The 21,274-nt window shown below is 57.6% G+C and overlaps 1 protein-coding gene across 1 annotated transcript in view; it reads right to left on the bottom strand.

Moving 5' to 3' along the window:
- The window catches only part of ADAMTS7 (ADAM metallopeptidase with thrombospondin type 1 motif 7), a 33,370-nt gene extending 12,458 nt beyond the window's left edge, over nucleotides 1–20,912 (bottom strand). The window contains exons 1-18 of the mRNA XM_017836171.1: nucleotides 20,793–20,912; nucleotides 20,387–20,734; nucleotides 19,187–19,358; nucleotides 17,078–17,274; nucleotides 15,909–15,992; nucleotides 15,047–15,171; nucleotides 13,868–14,017; nucleotides 13,042–13,185; nucleotides 9,200–9,344; nucleotides 8,962–9,054; nucleotides 8,230–8,375; nucleotides 6,186–6,355; nucleotides 5,874–6,007; nucleotides 5,061–5,181; nucleotides 4,448–4,692; nucleotides 3,082–3,223; nucleotides 1,514–1,640; nucleotides 769–982 (exon numbers count right to left, since the gene is read on the bottom strand). Coding sequence (XP_017691660.1) covers nucleotides 769–982; nucleotides 1,514–1,640; nucleotides 3,082–3,223; nucleotides 4,448–4,692; nucleotides 5,061–5,181; nucleotides 5,874–6,007; nucleotides 6,186–6,355; nucleotides 8,230–8,375; nucleotides 8,962–9,054; nucleotides 9,200–9,344; nucleotides 13,042–13,185; nucleotides 13,868–14,017; nucleotides 15,047–15,171; nucleotides 15,909–15,992; nucleotides 17,078–17,274; nucleotides 19,187–19,358; nucleotides 20,387–20,734; nucleotides 20,793–20,912 — 2,877 coding nt within the window. The remainder of the gene's footprint in view (nucleotides 1–768; nucleotides 983–1,513; nucleotides 1,641–3,081; nucleotides 3,224–4,447; nucleotides 4,693–5,060; nucleotides 5,182–5,873; nucleotides 6,008–6,185; nucleotides 6,356–8,229; nucleotides 8,376–8,961; nucleotides 9,055–9,199; nucleotides 9,345–13,041; nucleotides 13,186–13,867; nucleotides 14,018–15,046; nucleotides 15,172–15,908; nucleotides 15,993–17,077; nucleotides 17,275–19,186; nucleotides 19,359–20,386; nucleotides 20,735–20,792) is intronic.
- Between the last annotated feature and the right edge of the window lie 362 nt (nucleotides 20,913–21,274).

Consider the following 21,274-nt stretch of genomic DNA (forward strand, 5'->3'; position numbering starts at 1 on the left):
AGGACAACTGTGAGGGCTGGGGCTGGCCCTGCCCAGCACTGACCCACCACCAAGCCATGATTTTCCCGTTAAACCATTGCATCCATCTCTCTCAGCCCTTAATTTTGGCTTTTGTGGGCCCCTAGAAAAATATTTCTAACTCCCTCTCACATTTAGCCTTCAAATTCTCTGTTCACATTCAATCCTGGTTGTTCCTTAGCAACAAGCCCAGTTCCCAGGTTCTCTCCTTTCTCTCCTGATATTTGCCTTCATGCTGAACACTTTTTGAAATGGCTGCTTAAATTAGGAGTTATCATTTTCTGGTCGAAACCCTCAACCTGTAGTTAAGCTGACCCACAGAAATACAAAAATAAATCAAGGCTATACAGAGTATGACCGTAAATCACATCATGAAATGGTTTCTGCTGGAAGGGACCTTAAAGATCATCCAGTTCCATCCCCTGCCATGGGCAGGGACGCCTCCCACCAGAGCAGTGCTCCAAGCCCCATCCAGCTGAAAACCTCTTGTTTCTGCCCTCCCTGCCCAGGGAGCGTGGCTGTCACCCTGAGGGAGCAGCAAGGCTCAGAGGTGGGCACAGTTAAACAGCCCAGTGCTCCTTCCTCACTCTGAGACCTCTCCACGGGAGCTGGTGAGCCTACACAGACACATCCACGGGTTTTCCCTGTGAGCAGGAGGCACACCCATCGCTGAGGGTGTCTGGGGGCACCTTGTCCCCAGCTCCCACCAGCTCTGCCAGACTCTGGGACCTCCCCGACGCTCCTCCTCACCTCGGACCAGTTCCCCACGGCCCACTGGGAGGGACAGGGCACGTCCCGGTGACAGGGCGCGGTGGCATCGGGCTTGGGGAGGTGCTGGCAGGCTGCAGGCTGCAGGGCCCTCTGCTCGTCCAGCCCCACGCTCTGGATGCACAGCACTGTCCTCTTCATCAGCCCTGAGCTGCCACACGAGGCCGAGCACTGCTGCCACTCCCCGACCCACCACCTGCACAGGGACACGACAGGGAGGGGAAAGGGACGGGAAAAGGGGAAGGGAAAAAGGAAAGGGGAGAGGGAAAGATCTCAGCCAGAGCCAGCACCCACATGCTGGGCTCCATCCTGTGGCCCATCCCGTGGGGCCGTGGGGGAATGAGGATCCCAACTGCAGCCTGTGTGTCAGCCCAAGGTCAGGGAGCCCGGATGGAGGGTCAGGGTTGGGTCAGTCCCCGAGTTGTGCCAGGGATGGTTCTGTGCACAGAGAGGAGCGTCCTGCCAGGATGGGACCTGCTACGCAGCTCGTAGCCTGAGGACAAGCAACACCCTGCAGCTGTCAGGCAACCCCAGGGATGCTCTCATGGGCCAGCACAGGGTCTGGGATCCATCCCTGTGGATGAGTGAGAGGAGGGGTGTGAAGAGCTGCACACATCCTGGGGCAATCTGGCACGGCAGTGACCGGGGTCCCCCCACTCTGGTCACCCCCCAGGGCCGTTGGACACTAAGGATGAGCTGAGGAGGGGTGGGAAGGGGAGGGTTGGACCTGGCTGGGCAGGGCTCCTCGCTGCAGGGGCGCTGCTGGTCGTCGGGGCGGGTGAGTGCGTCGCAGAACCGCTCCTCCACGATGCCAGCCAGCTTCTCCACACAGTGCACCACCTGCCGCTGCACCCCTGCGGGCATGGACACGGGCACGGGCTCTGCAGGGGCTTGGGAAACCAAACCACCCACACAGGCACCGGCTCCGCTTTGGAAACCACACCAAACCACCCAGCACCCTCTGCCAGCAGGTGACAAGAGGCCCTTGGTAAGTCTGAGCCACCAAAACAGGGGAAAGGAAAGAACCACTTGAAGCTGCAGACCCAAATGTGCCGAGGTTCCAGTGCCCTCGCAGAGCCCCGTGGCACCAGTGCAGCTGGGGCAGGAGGGGTGACTGTGGAGGTGCTGCACCGGCCTGGCAGCGCTGCCCAGAGCCCCATCCAGCCACAGGAGCCTGTGTGCACAGGGGATTTTGGGGGGCTGTGTTTGAAGGGAGCCAGCAGGCAGCACTCAGCTCTGCTGGCAGCCCCGCCCCACCACAGCTCTGGGACAAATCTCTGGCTGAAGCCTTGTGTCCTCGAAGCACTCAGGGGTGATGTGTTTAGGGGTGACCTCACCACGCTGCCTCGATCCGGCTTTTGGCCCCGTTTTTGTAACACATACTTGACCTGTGCCTTGGAGAGCTGTCACCGACCCGCTGCCACCAGCTGAGACTGACAGAGCCCTGCTGAGGCTGCTGAGCTGGGCTCTGGCTCAAGCACTTGGGAGCTTACAGGCCCCTGGGGCTGACCAGAGGCTCACCCTGAGCTCTCCCAAATCCATGTCTCAGCTCACTCCATCATCCAGCCCAGGGAGAGGCTCAGCCCTCCTCCAGCTGCTTACCCTCACCCGACTCCTGCCAGATTCACTCCTGTATTTCCCTTCTGTTCTGGAAGGCAAGCACTCAAATCGTGCAAAGCAAAGCTGATTTTAAATAAAAGCCATCTCCTGGCACTCTGTGCTACCTAGAAAGCACGAGTGTCCTTGAATTCCCCTTTCTTCCAGTGCCAGCCGCTCTCAAGGAAGTGCTTGCTCCCCCTGGCAGTGTGCCAAGAACATCCCATTCCATCAGTTGCCCCAAAAGCTGCTCCGGGGACCCCGGTGGTGCAGCGGGGCAGGATGGAGGGAAGCGAGTGTCTGACACATGGAGCCACAGCAGGCACCTTCCGTGTGCTCTCTGTAAAACCCTGGACGTGCTCCCCCACGCAGAGGCCCAGCCAGGCGGTACAGCAGCCCTTCCACACTCCCGGATTTCTCTAAAGGTCTTTTGTCTCCCTCCCGACGCCGAGGAAGGCCGGGCGGTAACAGGACACCCCCGGCGGTAACAGGACACCGCGCCGGGAGCAAAGCGCTGATAAAGCGCCGGGTCCCGTGGGCGCCGCGGGGGCAGCGCAGCCGTGACCTCGGCAGATGGCCCTTTTATTTCCCCCCTAAGACCCCCTGAAACCAAAGACCCGGGAATTCCTAAGGGGTCCCTGGGGATGCTCCACCTGCTCCAGCTGCCACTCGGCGGGGCGGGGCTGGGTGCGCACTCACCGGTGCCACACGTGGCCGTGCAGGTGGTCCAGGAGCCGAAGCGCCACAGGAACTCGGGCTGCTCGATCTCGTTCTCGCTGTCGGCCGGGCGCTGGATCGTGTACTGGTACCGCACCCCGGGGTTGGTCTCCTGGAACAGCAGCTGGGGGGACAGGGGCTGGTCAGGGCAGGGGGCGGGGGGGTGGCATCACACACACCCTGGGGGCTCCCCGGGGAGAACGACCTGCCCAGCACGGCCAGAAGTGTTCAAGGCCAGGTTGGACAGGGCTTGGAGCAACCTGGTCTAAGGGAAGATGTCCCTGCCTGGAGGAATTCCCTAAATTGCTGGGAACAGGCTCCCGCTGCTCCTGCGGTTGACACAAGTCCTGACAAAGCGCCTCCTGCACCCACGCTGGAGAGGGCCGGGAGTTTACCCCTGTTTTTCTTAGCCTAAGCACTCCCATTATTGCCAAAGCTTTGTTGTTCTTGGAGCTTTGGCGGAAGCCAGGGCGTCTTTCCAAAACCTCTCCATGAATATTGAAACATTCTTGTCCAAAAGCTTTAATTAGGCTACGAATCCCAGAAAGTGATTCGCGGGTGCTGAGCGCACCAGGAGCGCGCCAACGTTCCCATTAACAGCAGCTCTTGAAGGCAGCGAGCCCAGGATCCCGCTGCTCAGCCACTGAGGAAGGAAAGGGTTAGGGAAGGAGAAGATTTTGGCTGCTCAGGGAGGCCAAGCTCCAGGAGAGCCTGTGCAAAGGGGCTGGTGCTCTGGAGAGTGTGTCGGGATGAGCCATCACCGCCGGGCAGGGGAGGGTCCTGGGGGTCCATGGGATGCAGCTCCAAGGCCATCACTGCCCCTGCACCACACCTGGCACTACGAGGGGTTTCAGCCTGGAGCTGGCTGTGCCATCCTCTGTGGGATGATTCCCACTGGCTTCTCCAGAGCAAAGCTTGGCCCCACGGGCACAAGGATATTGACTCCCAACAGCTTTGCATTAACTGGCAGATCCCTCACCCCTGACCAGCCCAGCCAGAAGCACCAAGGGCTCTTCCCCTGCTCTTGATAAGATATGGGAAGGGCCTCAGGAAACGGCTCTTTCTCCTCACGCTCCCTCTCCCGTGTAAATATTTTGAGGAAGGCGGGAAGGGGACGAGGCTCAGCTGGAAGTGCTGTGGGCTGGAAGCGCTGACCGGGCCGGTGGCGTGTGCTTGGCTGCTCCAGTGTTGGCTCCCGGAGAAACACACTCAGCCAGGAGATGCAGAGCCCCATCCCCTGGATGCAGGGAAGTGCTGTGACAGACTGTGGCAGCTCAGCCCTGCCCAGGAAGGCAGGAGATCCGGGGGCTCTGTCCCCCCATCCTCCCTGCAATGTATCCCATCGTACCTGGATCCACACGGGCTCCACAGTGGGCCCCGGAGAGGTGAGATTCTCCCAGTTCCCCGTCCTCTTGTAGGTGAAGGTGGTCCCTGCCACCCTGTAGTCCCCGTTCCACTGGATGGTCCAGCCACCATTCAGGAAATACTTCTCTGGGTTCTCGCTCCGCAGCGCCAGGAAATTCCCGGCTTCTGCGACTTCTTCAATCCGGATCTCCCGGGCTCCCACAGGGATAATCCCAATATCAACGTAGCCTGGGAATGGAACCGAGCATTGGTCTTGGGGGAGACGTGGGAGAGACAATTCGTGCCCTTGGGTGGATGAGTGTCCCCTGGGTGGGTGTTGTGTCCCCTCTGTGGGTGCTACTGTCTCCTGGGTGGGGGCCAGTGTCCACTGAGTGCCAGCATCATCCCAGTCCTTACATCTCTGTAAGGCACCCATGGGCACCAGACCCCACCTTGCACTGAGCCCAGCTGCATTCCCCGCTGTCTTAACCCAAAAAACCTGACAAACTGGGATTAAAAGCTTCCCTGGGAATGAGCAGCAGCAGCAGCAGCGGCAGCAAGCCTGGCTCTGCATGGACCAGGCACTCAGTGTTTTGGGGACAGTGCTGTGCCCTTACCCAGCCCCTCGCTGTCCTCGAAGGTCTTGTGGACGGTGTGGCAGGTGGAGCCGTCCCCGTGGCAGACCCCACACCGATCCTCCACCGCGTGCGAGTCAATCTCGTAGTCACAGCCCACGTTCTGCAAGGGACCCCCGTCAGCCCCAGGGCTGGGGACACCCCCGGCTCCCCTCCCACCCCTGCGAGTCCCAGGGGCACGTGGCTGTGAGCTCTAATGCCTCCCACGTGGGACTCTGCCCTGCAGACCACAGACCACCACCCACTCCCTCATTTAACAGAAATCCAACGTCTTCACATGTGCTTATTCCATCCCAAACCCTGGGACAGTTTCCCTAGGCAAACAGATAAAGGGATCGGTTCACTGCCACTAAAGGCAGCTGGAGGACCCAGGGCACAGCTTGGCAAAGCCTCCCCAGCCACACCAGGATCTCCCAGACCATTTATTTGCAGCATCAACTGCACCATCTCCAACGGATTTGTAGAATCCTGGAGTGGTTTGGGTTGCAAGAGACATTAAAGACAATCCAGTTCCAACCCCCCTGCCACGGGCAGGGACACCTTCCACTAGACCAGGTTGCTCCAAGCCCTGTCCCACCTGGCCTGGGCTGTGCTCTATATCCTTGGGGCAGCACAGAGGCTGGAACACGTGTGTACGACACCCCCCAAGGAAATCAGGAACACTTTCCAAGTGGGGAATGACAATGGGAACCACCTCAGCACGGGAGGGAGGGGACGCTGGTTCCCCAAGGGATGGGTCACGTGTTTTCCCAGGCAGGGCCGTCCTTGGGCTGGCTCCCGGAGCACGGGACCCACCTTGCAGATGCCGTTGATGCACATGTCCCGGCTGGCGTCCCGCTCGTAGCACGGCGTCCCGTCCACCACCGCGTCCCGCAGCTTCTCCGCAAAGTACTCGTGCTCCGGCCGGCAGTGCAGCTCGCAGGGGTTAACTGGGGAACCCAACAGGTACACACTAAACCCCGGCAGCAGCGGGGGCAACACACCTCAACCCTGTGAGCCCAGTGGTGTCAAACACTGCAGGCGAGTCTCGGGCACAAACAGCACTCGGACCCTCTGCGGGACCGCGTTTGACGGTTTCTGTGTTTGAGGTCTCTGCCCTCCACTCACTGTTGTTGGGCACTGGTGTCCACTTGTAGAGCTTCCCTTTGTAGAGCATGGGGTTGAACTGGCTGCACTGGACCTGGCGGAAGGAGGGCTTGTCCAGGGGGCACAGCCTGACATTGCAAATCCGGAACCGCTTCCGCTCCCCCAGGCAGTAACGGCCCCCGTACTTCGGCCTGTCCAGGGGCAGGGAAAGGCAAATCAGGGAGGGTTTGGATGAAAGAGACTTCAGAGTCATGGAATCCTGGGAGGGTTTGGGTTGGAAGGGACTGTAAAGCCCATCTTGTTCCACCCCCCTGCCATGGGCAGGGACACCTTCCACTATCCCAGGTTGCTCCAAGCTCCATCCAGCCTGGTGCCTGCCCTGCAGCTGCTCTGGAGGAGCTGCTCTCCATCCCACCCAGGATACCCCTCCAGCTCTGCTCCTCTACTGCCCAAGGGAACAGCAAAGCTGCCACTGGTCTTTTTAAACTAAGAGGGACTTGAAAAGCCACAATAATTTTCTCTCAGGTTCCTGCCACGCTGCCTTTTCCTTTGGCCACACCACTTTCCATGGCCCATGTCCCCACGACCTCATGAAAATTCCTTCTCCAGGACACACTTTGCTGAAGAGAATGAAGTTAATGATTATTTTGGGGCTGTGTTTACATGCCCTGCCCCGAGGGAATGTCTGTGGGAGGAGGGGTGCCCAGCACACACGTTTGCTCACTCCATCCCAAAGGCAAAGCTGGAGATTTACCTCCAGTGGCCAAAGCAAACAACTGCCCGGGAAATTCCGCTACTTTCCCAGTGTTTGCTCTCCCTCCTGTCCACAGCTGTGTTTGGAACACTCCATAAACTACCACAGCACTTCTGCCACGGAGCTCATGTCAAACCAGACCTGGCTCTTGACCCGGGTCTGAGACAACACAGTACTTCCCTCAACAGCCCCACAGCACGTGCCAAACGTGCCCCAGGGAGAGGATGGGCAGAACACATGTCTGGGCACATCAGGAGCCCATTCCTGGGGCTGCCAGGGCTCCTCATGCCATGGAAAAGCAATTCCCCTGGATCATCACTCACAAAGCCCTTTTTCTCTCCATCCCAGGGCGCTCCAACTCCTGGGCAAGCCGGGGCATTGGGCTGAATCCTGTGCAACAGCGATTTGGTGACCAAGGGGACATCTGGGGAGCAGATGGATCAGCCCTGAAATCATGGGATGGAGAAGGAAGCTCCTCTGGCACTGCCCGGATGCTTCCAGGCGGGAGCCAGCCATGGCTCATGGAATGCAGCAGGCTGATAAACTGCAGCAGGATTTTCCAAAACAACTCTGAATCAGGCTCCAAGAATGCCTGGTTTGCTGTTCTGTCACTAAAGGACACTGGAAGTGTTTTACATCTCTGAGTCTTTGCCCTTTGTTTGAGTCGCGGCAACCGCTCCCTGCCTGCACAGACCGGGAATGACCCTGGGAGGGAGCCAGAGCAAACCCGGCCTCTCCAGAGGCTCCCGGGGGTCACCCCAGGAAATAAATGCCCTGAGTGTCCGAAAGCTCATCGTTCAGACCAATAACTGCACGATGGCACAGCCTGGCTGTGTGACACAGCCAGGGTAGGACTGCACTGGACAGATGATGGCTCCTGGCTTTACAGGGAATAAGGAAGAGTTGGGTTCCTCTGCTCTGAAGCTAGGCTGGGAGAGCTGGGGGGTTCCCCTGGAGAGGAGAAGGCTCCAGAGAGACCTGAGAGCCCCTTCCAGTGCCTAAAGGGGCTCCAGAAGAGCTGGAGAGGGACTTGGGAGAAGGGATGGAGGGACAGGACACAGAGAATGGCTTCTTAGTGCCAGAGGGCAGGGACAGATGGGATATTGGGAAGGAATTCTTGTCTGTGAGGGTGGGGAGGCCCTGGCACAGGTTGCCCAGAGAAGCTGTGGCTGCCCCTGGATCCCTGGAAATGTCCAAGGCCAAGGTGGACGGGGCCTGGAGCAGCCTGGGATAGCGGGAGGTGTCCCTACCCATGGCAGGGATGGGATGGGATGGGATGGGATGGGCTGGGCTGGGCTGGGCTGCACTCACGTGGGGGTGCTGCAGTGCCTCTCAGCACTCTGCACTCCGGCCCCGCAGCTCCGGGAACAGGCAGCCCAGGAGCTCCAGGAGCTCCAACCGCCATCGATGGGCTCGGGCCGGTGACCCACAGGAACACACTCCCCGTTGAAGCACCACTGCAGAGGGACAGCAGAGAGAACAAGGCTAAGGATGCAGGAACTGCTGCCGAGTCTGAGAGCCCGGTGCAGGGTGCAGGGACACCCAGCACACACACACTGACCCACGGAAATCCATGTTTTGCTTGCACAGGGGTGCCTGGGGTCAGCTGGGCTCTGCCAGAGCCTGGAGCACCTCAAACAATGGGAAATACAGAGATGCTGGGCTGTTTGGGACTTGTCTGAGGTAACAAACCCAAACCTCCACTGAGACCCCTCATTAAGGGAATTCTCAACCCAATCTCAGCCCAGAGGGAAGAGCCAGTGAAGCTCAGAGGTGGGGAAGATCCCAGGGATGAGCATGCACCACCACAGCAGACAGAGAGCAGAACGAGCCTGGTGCTCTCCTGCCATGGTCATTAACTGTTGGCTTCACCTTCCCAAGGATTTTTAAGCTTCCCTGCAGGCAGCCCCTCCTGGGAGCAGCGGGTGTTTGGACAGAGCATGGGCAGCAGGATGAGCCTGTCCCTGTGCTGGAGCCTGTGAAGCTCCTCTGTGTGCAGGACAGGGGGTCCCTGAGGCCACAGAGGGGTCTACTCCCCGTTACCTTGTTGTCCCCACAGGCTGTGCCATCCACAGCCGCATCCAGCTTGGAATGACACGTGTTCCCCACCGTGCACCACAGCGTGTTGCAGACGCTCTGCAGGAAACAGGGTGTGCAGGACACGGTTATTGCCCAGCCAGCCCTCCAGCACAGATTTAACCCACAAGGAGAGGGTGGCCCCAACAAAGCCCCCACCCCAGAGATCCCGGAGCCCCTGCTCCGCGGGGGGATCCCAGCTTACATCCATGTCGTCGCAGAAGGTGGAGTAGGGGCCGTACTGCAGCCGGCACTGGTGGCCCACGTCGTACAGGACCCCCGGGGGCACCAGGGGGAAGTCCAGCACCTCCCGGGCTGGGGGGTCATCCAAGCACAGCCCCCAGCCCCGGCTGAAAGAGAGAGGGCAGGGCAGTGTCACCGGGGCAGCCGCCAGGGAGGAGCAACAGCTCATTAACGTCCCGCCGCGGTGAGGGGCAATTAGCAATTAGCAATTGTCCCTGACAGGACTCCTGCTCTGCAACCCTGGAGCCGCTCCAGCACCGACGGGCGCGTGTGGGTACCTGATTTTGGGGGCGGGAGCCCCCAGAGTGATCACCCCGCGTCCCCCGGGTTTGGCAGGACAGTGGGAAGGAGAAGGGACAAAGGCAGCTCCCTGCAGCCCCTGGGCTGGTGCCTCCCTCCGCTCCCGCTGCTTCTGCTACGATACTTCCCAAACATGCACGGAGTTGTCACCAGTTCAGCCTTCAGTGTTGATTTAAACAAACCCGTTTCCAGCAAGGCAAAGCCTCTGGCGAGGCCGGGGCAGATTAGATTACTCGGGTTTGTTGTGATTGGGAACGGCTCTGAATTAACTGGAAACGAGATTCCTTTTTAACCCAAACCAGCAACATGGAAACAAGGGCTGGAAGCACGGGAGAGCTCCTGCTCTGGGGTGCTGGCAGAGCCATGGGGCGATGCCAGGCAGAACCAGCACCCCCTCCTCCCTTTCCCATCCCACCCAGTGAGTTCCACGCCGGACACCTGCAAACAGCTCACACGGCTGGAGGCAGCCCCCTAAAGTCCCATGTATATCCTTACTGCAAAATATTGTATGTCCCTATTGGAAAATTCAGGAAACAGGTTGATTTCAGCAGCCCAGAGGCTTGAGAGCCTCATTTCCAGATTCCCAACAGCAGGAGCATCCTGCCTCTCCCAGCCCAGTGGGAAGGGAAGGATGGCAGTGGGTGATGCAGGACTGAGCCCAGATGGATTGGGCATGGATTGGGCAGCTGGACACAGTGTCAGGGTGCAGCCTGCTCCAGGCACACAGGGGGTCACTGCATGGCACCCCCACAGCTATTTCCATTGAATCCCAGAATCCCAAAATGGTCTGAGTGGGAAGGGACCTTAGAGCCCATCCGGTCCCACCCCCTGCCATGGGCAGGGACACCTTCCACCAGCCCAGGTTGCTCCAAGCCCCGTCCAGCCTGGCCTTGGACACTTCCAGGGATCCAGGGGCAGCCACAGCTTCTCTGGGCAACCTGTGCCAGGGCCTCCCCACCCTCACAGCCAAGAATTCCTTCTCAATATCCCATCTAACCCTGCTCTCTGACACTGGGAAGCCATTCCCTGTGTCCTGTCTTCTTTTCCCTTGCCCTGTTTTCTTTATCTGCTGGTGGAAAACACTTGGAGTATTTTCTTTAAAAATGGAAGGAATGGTGTCTGCACTGGGAGAAGTCCAGGCTTAAGCACTTCATCCTGGTTGAGCCACATGTGTGACACTGGTGCTGCTGTGCCTGTTTGGGTCCCACATGGGGCCCCACGTCCCCCCCAGACTGCCCCAACCCTCCTGCCCCCTGAGGTGCTCAGGGCACTCCCTGTGCTCCCTGTCCAACCTGGGGGTGACTGAGACCTGCACCAGCTTTCCAGTGCTCTGGTCAGAACCTACTTCTCCATGAAATGCTTTACAATTGTTCTACTGGTCTCTTCAATTGGCCAAAACACATCTGTAAGCCAGGAAAAGTTGGCCTGAGTTTCCCTCTGGCTTTGCAGGGATCTGCAGTAAATCCACTCCGCAGGGAAACACGCAGGGGTCTGAGCTGCCTCTGCCTGTTCCAGCCCTTCCCTAACGAGCTGGATGATGGAGTGGATGGAAGGATGATTAAATCCCCATCTGTGAGCAGGCTGGGAGGATCTGCAGATACATTTGAGAGCAGGATTAAAATTCCAAAAGCTCTGAGAGAACTGGAGGAAGGGTCTAGAAAGAGTCAGGACAGAATTCAATAAAAACAAAGGCAAGGATTGGAGCGATTGGAGCTTGGGCAGAATCAGCTGCACAACCAGGAGCTGGTGGAGCTGGCAGGAGCAGCCAGCCCCGGGCCCTGGGAAGAGGAAGATGATGGAAGAAGAACTCCAGCACTGTGGAAAGAGGCTGAAAAACTGGTGGTTTGATGTAGAGCAAAGACTGAAGGGAGAAGGGACAGACTGCAGCTGTGCCAGGGCTGCAGAAATGAAGGGAGGCTGCTCCATCCATCCCGGGATCAGGGTGCAGGGAAGGCATCCATGAGACACCAGATCCTGTTTGACAAGGATATTCCACCAGCTGGGCTGGGAAAGAGCTCGTGCCATGGTGAGTGGGGGGAACAAAGAGCCTTACAGCATCCTGCAGTGGGGAGAGGGGAAAATCCCAGAACTGCTGCCTGTGCTGGCATCCCACATCAGCCTGAGCCAGGGATGGTCCTTCCCTGGGGACACCACTGCCACAGCAGGGAAGGGACCTCTTCCAGTGCCCCTGGGTGTCTGAGCGGCCCCTGACCCAGGAGGGTCTCCAGCCCTGGCTGCCCTGCAGTGCCAGGGCTGTGCCACTGCCAGGAATCACTTGGAGATCCTTAAACACTCAGCAGTGCTTGTAAAATAATAATCTTCTGTACAAGAATAATAATCATCATTTGAGAGTGGCTTTTCTCCAAACGTGAGGCCTGTTCCAAGCACAGCCAGCAACCCCAGGTCAGCAGGGTCCCATTTTCTGGCTCACTCCTTCCTGTCCTCCTGCCAACACCACATCATAACAACTCATGTCTGTGCTGGCCCCTGGCCTCTCTCTGGCCTCGGGGATGTCACAGCCAGGGACAGATGCCTGCTGGCTTCCTTCTGAAGGAAGAGCTGCCCCTTCTGGGGGGGTAAAGAGACCAAAACCCAACCAGAGGAGCACCCAGCTGCTTTGTCTCTCCCCCATCCCAGCTCAGAGCAACCCAAGGTCATCACAAGCAGGAAATTCTAAATGCAAAAGTGAAGGTTAAAAGCAGAGGGCCAAGAGCACTCCAGATACAGAAAGGCTCCATTCCTCTGAAAGCCATAAATCAACAATAATTCCCCCTGCACAGGGCCAAGCCCACATGTCCCAGGCTGGGGTTTAGGAGCAGGAGTTCAGCCCTGGCAGCCTCCCCACCACGGAGCACCAGCCCCTCATCCAGCTCTCCCACTGCTGCTCCTCATTGTTTTCAAACCTTCCTGTAGCAAGGAAGGAAAATGTTCCTCCAGTGCAAGTTACTGACAGATGTAAATCTCTGGGCTGTGTTCCTTGGAACTTCATAACAACAGCCTGAAAAATCAGTCCTGGGTGCTAAAAATAAACAAACCCGGGGAGGAATCTGGCTGGGTCTCGTTTCCCCACGTGATGCCTCCTCAGGGTGACAACATCCAGCCCGTGCAGGGACTGCCGAGAGCATCGAGGAAACCACTCTGGCTTTGCCTGTGCAACCACAGCCCCTGTGCCACCCAAACACTCCTGAGCCCCCTCCACAGCACGGGTGAGGCAGCCCAGGGAGGTCATGGAATCATAGAATGGTTTGGGTGGGAAGGGACCTTAAAGCCCATCCAGTGCCACCCCCTGCCATGGCAGGGACACCTTCTACCATCCCAGGTTGCTCCGAGCCCCGTCCAACCTGGCCTTGGGCACTCACAGGGATGGGGCAGCCACAGCTTCTCTGGGTAAAGACCCCGAGATGCTGTTAGACAGAAGCTCTTAGAGGTAGAAGCATCCCCCTGTGCCCTGGCCCCGAGCTCCCCCAGCACGCCCAGCGAGGAAGAAGAGGAGGAAGGACTTACTCGAGGAACCGTGTGATGTACTCGCGGCTGCAGCGGGACCAGGTGAGTGGGGACGTGTCATACAGGAGCTGTGGAGACATGATGAAAGGTCTTTTCCCAACTGGCTCACAGTCATTGCTGCTTCCATCATGCTGAATCCCAAAACTGTGTAAGAGCACAGTCCCACAGAGGGGAGATGAGCCACGGCCACCACAACCACGCAGCCGCCGCCTCCCGGCACCGCGACACCGGACACAGCCCTGGCACAGCCCCGGGGACACGGGCAGGGAGAGGGCATCCAGCACCAGGGACAGGGCAGGGACAGGGCATCCAGCACCATGGGGACATGGGCAGGGACAGGGACCTGGCCCTGAGGGATGTTTTACTGATACCAAGGACACTGCCCCCAACTTTGTCCTGTGCTTTTATTTCCCACTGAATACTCAGGAATATTGAACAAGATCATCTAATTAAACTTACTGGTGGGTGTTTTCCCCCACACAGATGTCTATTGGGAACTATGGTGTTCAAGTGATCTTGTCAAAATTTGATTGAAATCTGTTGCTGATTCTACAGACAGATCCTGTTTTAAAGCTGCTCCAAAGCCTTCCCAAACTAGCACAGGGTAATACATAAACACAATTTGTCCAGGTTGACTTGGATTATGTGGTTTACATTAAACATAGGGCAACCAAAAACTAAACTCTGGAATGAAGTCCCCGGGGGAGAAAGGAGGGGTTGCAGCAGTGAGGAACCACTGGGAACCTTCTCCCAACCTCCCCTCGTGCCTTGTCCAGCCCTGACTGAGCAGTGCAGAGGAAGAGGAGGAGGAGAAAGCTGGTGGTACCTGTGTCCGAGCTCGTGGGCCACGGTGAAGGCCAGGGGCAGCCCCGTGTCCTCGTTGATGTTGCAGCTCCGGTGGGGTTGGCACATCCCCGCCACGTGGGACAGCCCCAGCGTCTCACAGGGCCTGTTCATGGCAGCACAGATGTCCTTCCTTGGGCGACAGGGACAGACAGACAGACACAGAGCAGAGAGGGCGTTAGAAGGCGGCAGGACAGAGTGTGGGACACAGCCCAGACACACGGACAGCGGCCAGACAGAAGTGAGAATGGAGCCATCCAACGGCCACAATGGAAACACTGACGACCTCTCCTTTCCCCTTTCCTCTCCCCGTATCCCCAGCTCATTGTTGAGCCTGATTAATGGGAACTGCTGGCTGCGTTTATTCCGTTGTATAAATAAAACCGATGCTGGAATAATAAAGCAATTCCTATGGGGAAGCACAGCCCAGGGGTGCTGGGGTCCAGGGCGGCTCCAGCCATCCAGGAGGAACAACTCCATTAAATACAAGGCCTGAAGCACCTCATTTCTGCTACAAAGCAACTTCCCAGAGAAGATAAAGCTGTTGTGGGTTGTGAATCATCACCCAAACCACCACAACGCTGCCAAAAGCCAAGGCACGGCAGCCTGAAACCCTCAGAGCAGGGCTTGACTATAAGGTATATAAACTTGGCCAGAGCCATGAATTCCTGTTGGCTCCATGGGAGGTCAGGGGCTTCCCAGAGGCTCCTCTGCCAAGCCCAGCCTCCAGGAAAAAAAGGAGAGTTAATCCCTGTGTACAACTCCTGGGAGGATCCAGCCGCTCTGGGGCTTGGCAAGAGGGCCACGGGGAAAACCTGGTTTGGAAACTTCAACTGGAAACCTGAGATTTGAGACCAGTTCATAGAATCAATGAGCCCTGGAATGGTTTGGGTTGGAAGGCACCTTAAAGCTCATCTCATTCCAGCCCCCTGCCATGGGCAGGGACACCTTCCACCACAGTTCCAGCTGTTAGGAGCCAGATATCTCCCGATTTCATGTTCCATATCTTAGGTGCAGGTGTCCAGGCAGGGCTCAGGCATGGACAGTGAGGTTTCACCAGCTCCCCCCGGGATGTTCCTCTGCCTGCCCCTCTACCTGCAGCCAGGGCAGGTTCTTCCTGACAGAGCAGCACCTACAGCAGCACATCAGGAGGACACAATACCTGGTGAGCAGGACGGCGACGTCGTGGTGCAGGGGATGGGAATCTCCTTTCACATTGATGCTCTTCTGCCACTTGCAAAAGCTTTTCAAGGTGTTATCTGCATGGTGAGAGATCTTCAGGTCCTCCTGAAAGAGAAGAAGCCTGCTGTCATATCACTGCTGGAGCTGTTTGGGTTTTGGGGTGGAGAGGGGAGAGGTCTGATCTCAGACACATGGGAGTGGAATCGGCAGCGACTGCCATCCAGATGGAATTGCTCCATGTTTATAGGTTGTAGCCCGGGTGGGAAGAAAGTCCTTTTCCTGCTTTCTTTTCATCTGTGATTCAACCAAAACATGAAATCATCCAGTTATGGGGGTTAAGAAACACTGCAGGGAAATATCCCGTCCTGGCTGGGGGCGAAGGACACAGCTGGGAGCCCGTCTGAGTGGCCTCAGAGCCACCACTGCAGCTGGGACACGGCCACCCAGCGACCCACAGCCCTCTGCTCCCACACCCATGCTGAGTTAGCACAAACCATCCTAAAAATCAGACTCAGCAGCTCCTCTGGCCACGCTGTCCCTGACTCCTCTGGCCAAGACGAGGGCGCAAATGCTGGATTTCTCTTACACAAACTCCTCCAGGCCACACAGACGGCACGGGAGGGAGCCTGGCTTTCCAGGCCAGCTCCCAGTGCATCCCAGCCTGGCTTTCCAGGCCAGCTCCCACTGCATCCCAGCCTGGCTTTCCAGGCCAGCTCCCACTGCATCCCAGCCTGGCTTTCCAGGCCAGCTCCCACTGCATCCCAGCCTGGCTTTCCAGGCCAGCTCCCAGTGCATCCCAGCCTGGCTGCCAGGACGGGCCGAGTCACCCTGTTTGCTCTCACCTCCTCGTGCTCCAGCAGGATGAGCCGCACTATGGCGATGTTGATGGGGTTCCCGATGCTGGCGTGGTGGAACAGCCCCGCCACCTGTGACACGGGAATGCCAAGGAAACACGGCTCAGGACAGAGCCCAGCCCCGGGACACGGCTGCTGGCACGTCCCTCTGCAGGAACAGGAGCTCCAGGGGAAGCTGCTGGAGGCTGTTGACATCTCGGGGAATTCCCCAAATCAAGGCAAGAACAGACACGGGCCTGGACCGAGGCCTGTGATGATTTCCATTTGCACTGGATATGATCTGTGCAGAGGCTGGAACTCATCCCGAAACGCCCGGGGAACCCCTCTGCTCTCACCAAGAGATGTGTTTAACATCTCGAAGGAATTCGGTGCTCTCTGGGTGCCTTCACCACCCCCCAGAAATCCAGGGATGTTACCTGAGGTCCTCTGCCCAATCCCACCCTTTCCTGGCATCAGCCAAAGCTCTCTTCTGGAATGCAAAGAGGTGCTGCCCCAGCAGCAGAAGAGGGAACAGACTGAACCAACTCACCCTGACTTATCTGCTTCTCTGTGGCACCAGCACACTCCCCCACCACAATCTGGTGCTCCTGCCCAGAAAAGCTGTTCCCATCTCTCCTGCTAACCCAAACAGTGCCAGCTCTGGCACCAACCACCTCCCTTCCCTGGAGCATGTCTCTCTTTGGGGGACCTCCCTGGGAGGCCACTTCACCCATCCCATGGAGGGAAGCAGAAGGGAGCAGCCCTTGAGCCCCACAGGAAGGTGAAATGGTGTTGGCTGAGCTGCTCTCACCTGCACAGAGGTTTTGGCCTCAGGTTTGCTGCCACTCACCTGTCCTCCCGTGGGGTCAGAGCACTGAGCAGGGCAGCAAAGCCAAGGGGGGTGGGAAGAGCCTGAGTGGTGAGAGCTTTGCTGAGGTGCCACCAGGGATGAGTCCTGGCAAGCCCTGGGGTCTTCTACCCAGAGAAGCTGTGGCTGCCCCATCCCTGGAAGTGTCCAAGGCCAGGTTGGACAGGGCTTGGAGCAACCTGGGCTAGTGGAAGGTGTCCCTGCCCACAGGGGGGTAGAACTGGATGAGCTCTGAGGTCCCTTCCAAGCCCAACCATTCCCTGATTCCATGTGTCACACTATGGCTCTGCCCTGCCCGGCCAGGACTCACCATGTTCATCACGGTCAGCACGTACTTCTCGATGTTCTCACTGCCATGGAACTCCACCATCTTGGTGTCTGCCACCACCAGCGTTTCCACCCACTTCTCCCTGCTGATGGAGCGCTGCCTAATTCTTCTCCTCCTGTGCTGCTTCTGCTCCCACCGTTCCCTGCGCCTCTCAGACTGCTCCAGGCTTTCCTGAGATTCTGAGGGATTAGACGGGGGAAAAAGGTCTTTTTTTCTTGATGAAATGTCTGCAATTTTGATAAAATATCTTTTTTTTTTTTTTTTTTTTAGTTCAAAGGAATAACCTTTGGTGTGGAGAAGACTCCACACTTAGACCCATAACTTATGTGCATTTTGCTGTGCTCTGTGCTCCAGAAGACTCTGAGCTCAGTCTGCTGCACATGAGCGTGACAGAAAAACAAACAAAGCATTTGAAGTAATTTCTTTGACTGGAACAGGGCTTGCAATATTCCACAAGGAACACGGAGCCTCCCAGAGCAGAGTTTTAGGGTTTGTACTGACACAGGAATTTACAGGCAACCCTGCAGAGATGCTTGAGAAACAACCTGAGAAACCCTGAGAAACAACCCTGGTGGCTCAACATTTTGGATTATCATCCCAGACCTATATTTTTCAGGGAGGCACAGTTCCCAACAGGATAAGTTCTGTGCCCCCAAAGCTGGACTGAAGTCTTGAGCCAAATCCCACAGCCAACAGTGCCCTGGGCGAGCCGAGACCTGGCAGGACAGCACAGAGATTTCCTCAGGCACATGGAGACTGAACTCTGCTCCTTCCCAAGGAGAAACAACAGGAATGTTCAGTGGGCTGAGCAGAGGCCGGAGGCGGAGGAGAGCTCCTCACGCACACCAGCAACTGGGAATTCTCCAGCAGAGCCTTTCCCTGTGACGCTGCTCCAAGATCAAGGTCAGGGTCAGCCCCAAGCTGGGTGAAGGCTTTACAAACCTCATCCCACACAGTGGGAATCGCTTTCACGACCAGTTTGGGAGGCTCAGCCTCTCTTCCCTAACAATGGACTTTTACATTTTATGGACTATACTGTACGTTAGCTGTGAAAGGGCGTTTGATCCCCCAGCCTGAAAAATCCCAACTATCTGGATAATTTGATGAATTGCTAATACCACTGTGACAGTTTAATCGCAGTGGCTTCCTTGGAGCTCGTTTCCATTGTGTCCTTGGCTGCTGAGCTTCCAGCCAGGACGTGAGGGTACTGCAGAGCAGAGGGTGCCCAGGGGTCCCAGGGGGCTCGTGGGGCATTTTCCTTTGGGATGATCCCTCTCAAACACTCACCCAGCTGTACAGACAGGCTGCATCACGTACTGACAGAAGCTAAACAACACCCAGCAGCCCAGCACCATCTGGCTGTTGTGGTGCTTTGCAAAGCAAACCAGCAATACATCAGGGCAGGATGGAAGGGTGGCAGTAACTAAAATCCTACAGAATTTGGGATTCCTTTCCAGGGCATGCCCAGCACATCCACCCTGCTAGCCCTGACTGCAAGGGAGATCCACACGAGTTACACACCGAGAAATGAATTTTCAAGAATACACTTCAAAGTCAAGAATAGACTTCAAAGACTTGAAGAAGCCGTTAAGATTATTACCACAGATTAAATAATTAATTTAGATTATCAGAAGAATGCCTGAAGATAACCTGATCATAGCAAAAAACCCCCAGTTTCTGAAAGCAGAGAGCTCCAGGAAATAGCAAACCAAGGTGTGCTGCCTGGAAGGTGCAGCTTCACTGAGCAGTACAGTGCCCTTGAGCTGCTGGGGATGGACTGAGCCTCAGTACTTGAAATCCTGCATTTGGGAGTTTATCCAACCCATGTGCTCTGGACAGAGAAGGAGCCACACACACTCTCTGCCTGCAGCAGGAACTCCCTGGGCAGTGACCGGGTTTCACTCCCGAAGTCCAATGCCCCAGCAGGTCTAAACTGAAGTTTTCAAGGGAATGAAAGCAAAGGCTCAGCCTCCCCATCATCTCCCTGCTTGCAGCAGGGCTGGGAGGAGAGGAGAGCGAGAGGCACACGTTGGGGTTCAGCACACACTGAGTCACTGGTGGCACCAACACTGCCAGAGGAAGGGGCAGTACCTGGCACGCCGCAGGTTTCCCGGGGGGCTGGGGGGCTCCTGCCCTGCTCTGCCCCGTCCTTGGGGGCCTGGCGCTTGTATATCCTGTGGGGCTGAGCTGCCCCGTCCTCCCGGGGGCTGCTGGACACCGGCTCGATGAAATAGTCCTCGTTGAGGAGCCGGAACACGCCTTTCTGGCAGGAGAGACAAGGGGGCACTGTGAAGGCACCTGCATTGAGCACAGGGTTGCACTGAAGGGCCTGGGAGTGACCATTAGAATCACAGAATCCTGGAATGGCTTGGGATGGAAGGGATCTCAAAGCTCACCCCATTCCACCCCCTGCCATGGGCAGGGACACCTCCCACTAGCCCACGTTGCTCCACGCCCCATCCAACTTGGCCTGGAACACTCCCAGGGATGGGGCAGCCACAGCTTCTCTGGGCAACCTGTGCCAGGGCCTCCCCACCCTCCCAGGGAAGGATTCCCTCCCAATCTCCCATCTAACTCTGCCCTCTGGCAGTGGAAAGCCATTTATTCAAACACAGAAAGCTCAAAAAGCAAACACAGCCCCCACCTGAGAGCAGCAGCAGACCAAGGATCCCATGGAGTTGTCATCCCTCCAAACTGGGAGACACCAGCACAGGCACTGCTGGTGATCCCTCCCTCTGTCCCGTGCCCGTGCTGGGGGCACAGGGGGGTTCCCAACCCCAATGCCCCTATCATCCCATAGCCCCCCTCGGGAACGGGGATCTGCACATCCCCAGTTACGTGGTACCACTTCTGTGAACCCACAGGAGGTTTTACACCCTTCCCCCAAAACTGTTACTCTTCCACACTATCACCTTTGGCACAAGGCAGGGGAGAGTTCAGGAAACAGGGAGTAGCTTCAGTACCCACGAGCTGTGTTGTCATTAACACCTCCAGCTCCGAGCCCCTCACTGTGCTCCTCACAACCACACAGTTATGTACTAGAAGGCAGAGAATTGCTGTCTTTGGGAATTTGGACACAAACAAGGAAACACAGCCCCGGAGAGTTCCCAAACCACTGGAATCCATGGGAAATTTACAGTCAGCTCATCCACGGCCACATCAGACCTACGTGCTGGGATCCCGACCCTGCTGCCGCCGGGAGTTTTGCCGTCGCTTTCAGCAGAAAGGGGGACTTAGCTCCTCCTGTTTCCTTGTGGATTAAGGATCGTTATGGATCAGGGCTGTACTTACCAGGCCATCGCAGGTGCTGAGGGCAGCCAGCCCTCCCTCCGCCCGGCTCCGAACCTCCCCGATCATGTGGCAGGGGTTGGAGGTGTGCGGCTGGATCTTGGCGCCGGCGATGCCCCCGAACCGCCTCTCGCTGACAAAGCCCGGGGCCAGGAGGTTCCTGTTGAGGCTCAGGTTGAATTTCAGGGGTTGTCCTTTGTAATGCAGCTCGTAGAAGGCAGGGAACTTGCTCCTGGAGGCAGGAGACCTTCGGTGAAGGGCTCGGTGGGTCAGGTCGTAGGACAAGAAGGATCCGCTCTCGTCAACCTTGATGGGATGAACGATGTCGCTGCCCGGGGGCGGCGGGGGCGGCTCTGGGGAGAGGGGGCGCAGGGGTTACCTGCAGGGCTCCTCACCTGTCCTCTCCCACCCCTTCCTTCCGCTGGGTGAACTCCCGCGGCAGGGACCCAAACACCACTTGGATCAGGTCACTGGTGTCCACTGGGACGGCACGGAGCAGCGAAGAGCAGGGACCCCACCTGCCCCTCATGCCCTCGGGGGGTCAGGGCTGGGGTTTGCCGTGGGACAGGGTTAAGGTCAGGGTCAGGGATCGGGTGGGGAGGGACGGGGGGATCGGGCAGCTCCGGAGCTCCGCTCTGCCGGGGCTGGTCCCGGTTTCCATGCACACACTCCCGCTGCTAAACTCCAGCTGCCAATAAAAAAAACCACCAACCAAACAACGAAAAAAACCGCAAAAAATCAAATTCCATCTTGGAAACGGTGTTCGCACGCCGTCTCCGGGGGCAAAGCAACCCCTGGGCACTGAGCGCCCCGGAGCCTCCCCGGCTGGGGCGCAGCGCGGGAGAACCGGGAGAAGCCGGGGGGCACCGGGGAGTGCCGGGGGGAGCCGGG

The sequence above is a fragment of the Lepidothrix coronata genome, unplaced genomic scaffold (assembly GCF_001604755.1).
Source record: "Lepidothrix coronata isolate B3197 unplaced genomic scaffold, Lepidothrix_coronata-1.0 Scaffold272, whole genome shotgun sequence".
Classification (NCBI taxonomy): domain Eukaryota; kingdom Metazoa; phylum Chordata; class Aves; order Passeriformes; family Pipridae; genus Lepidothrix; species Lepidothrix coronata.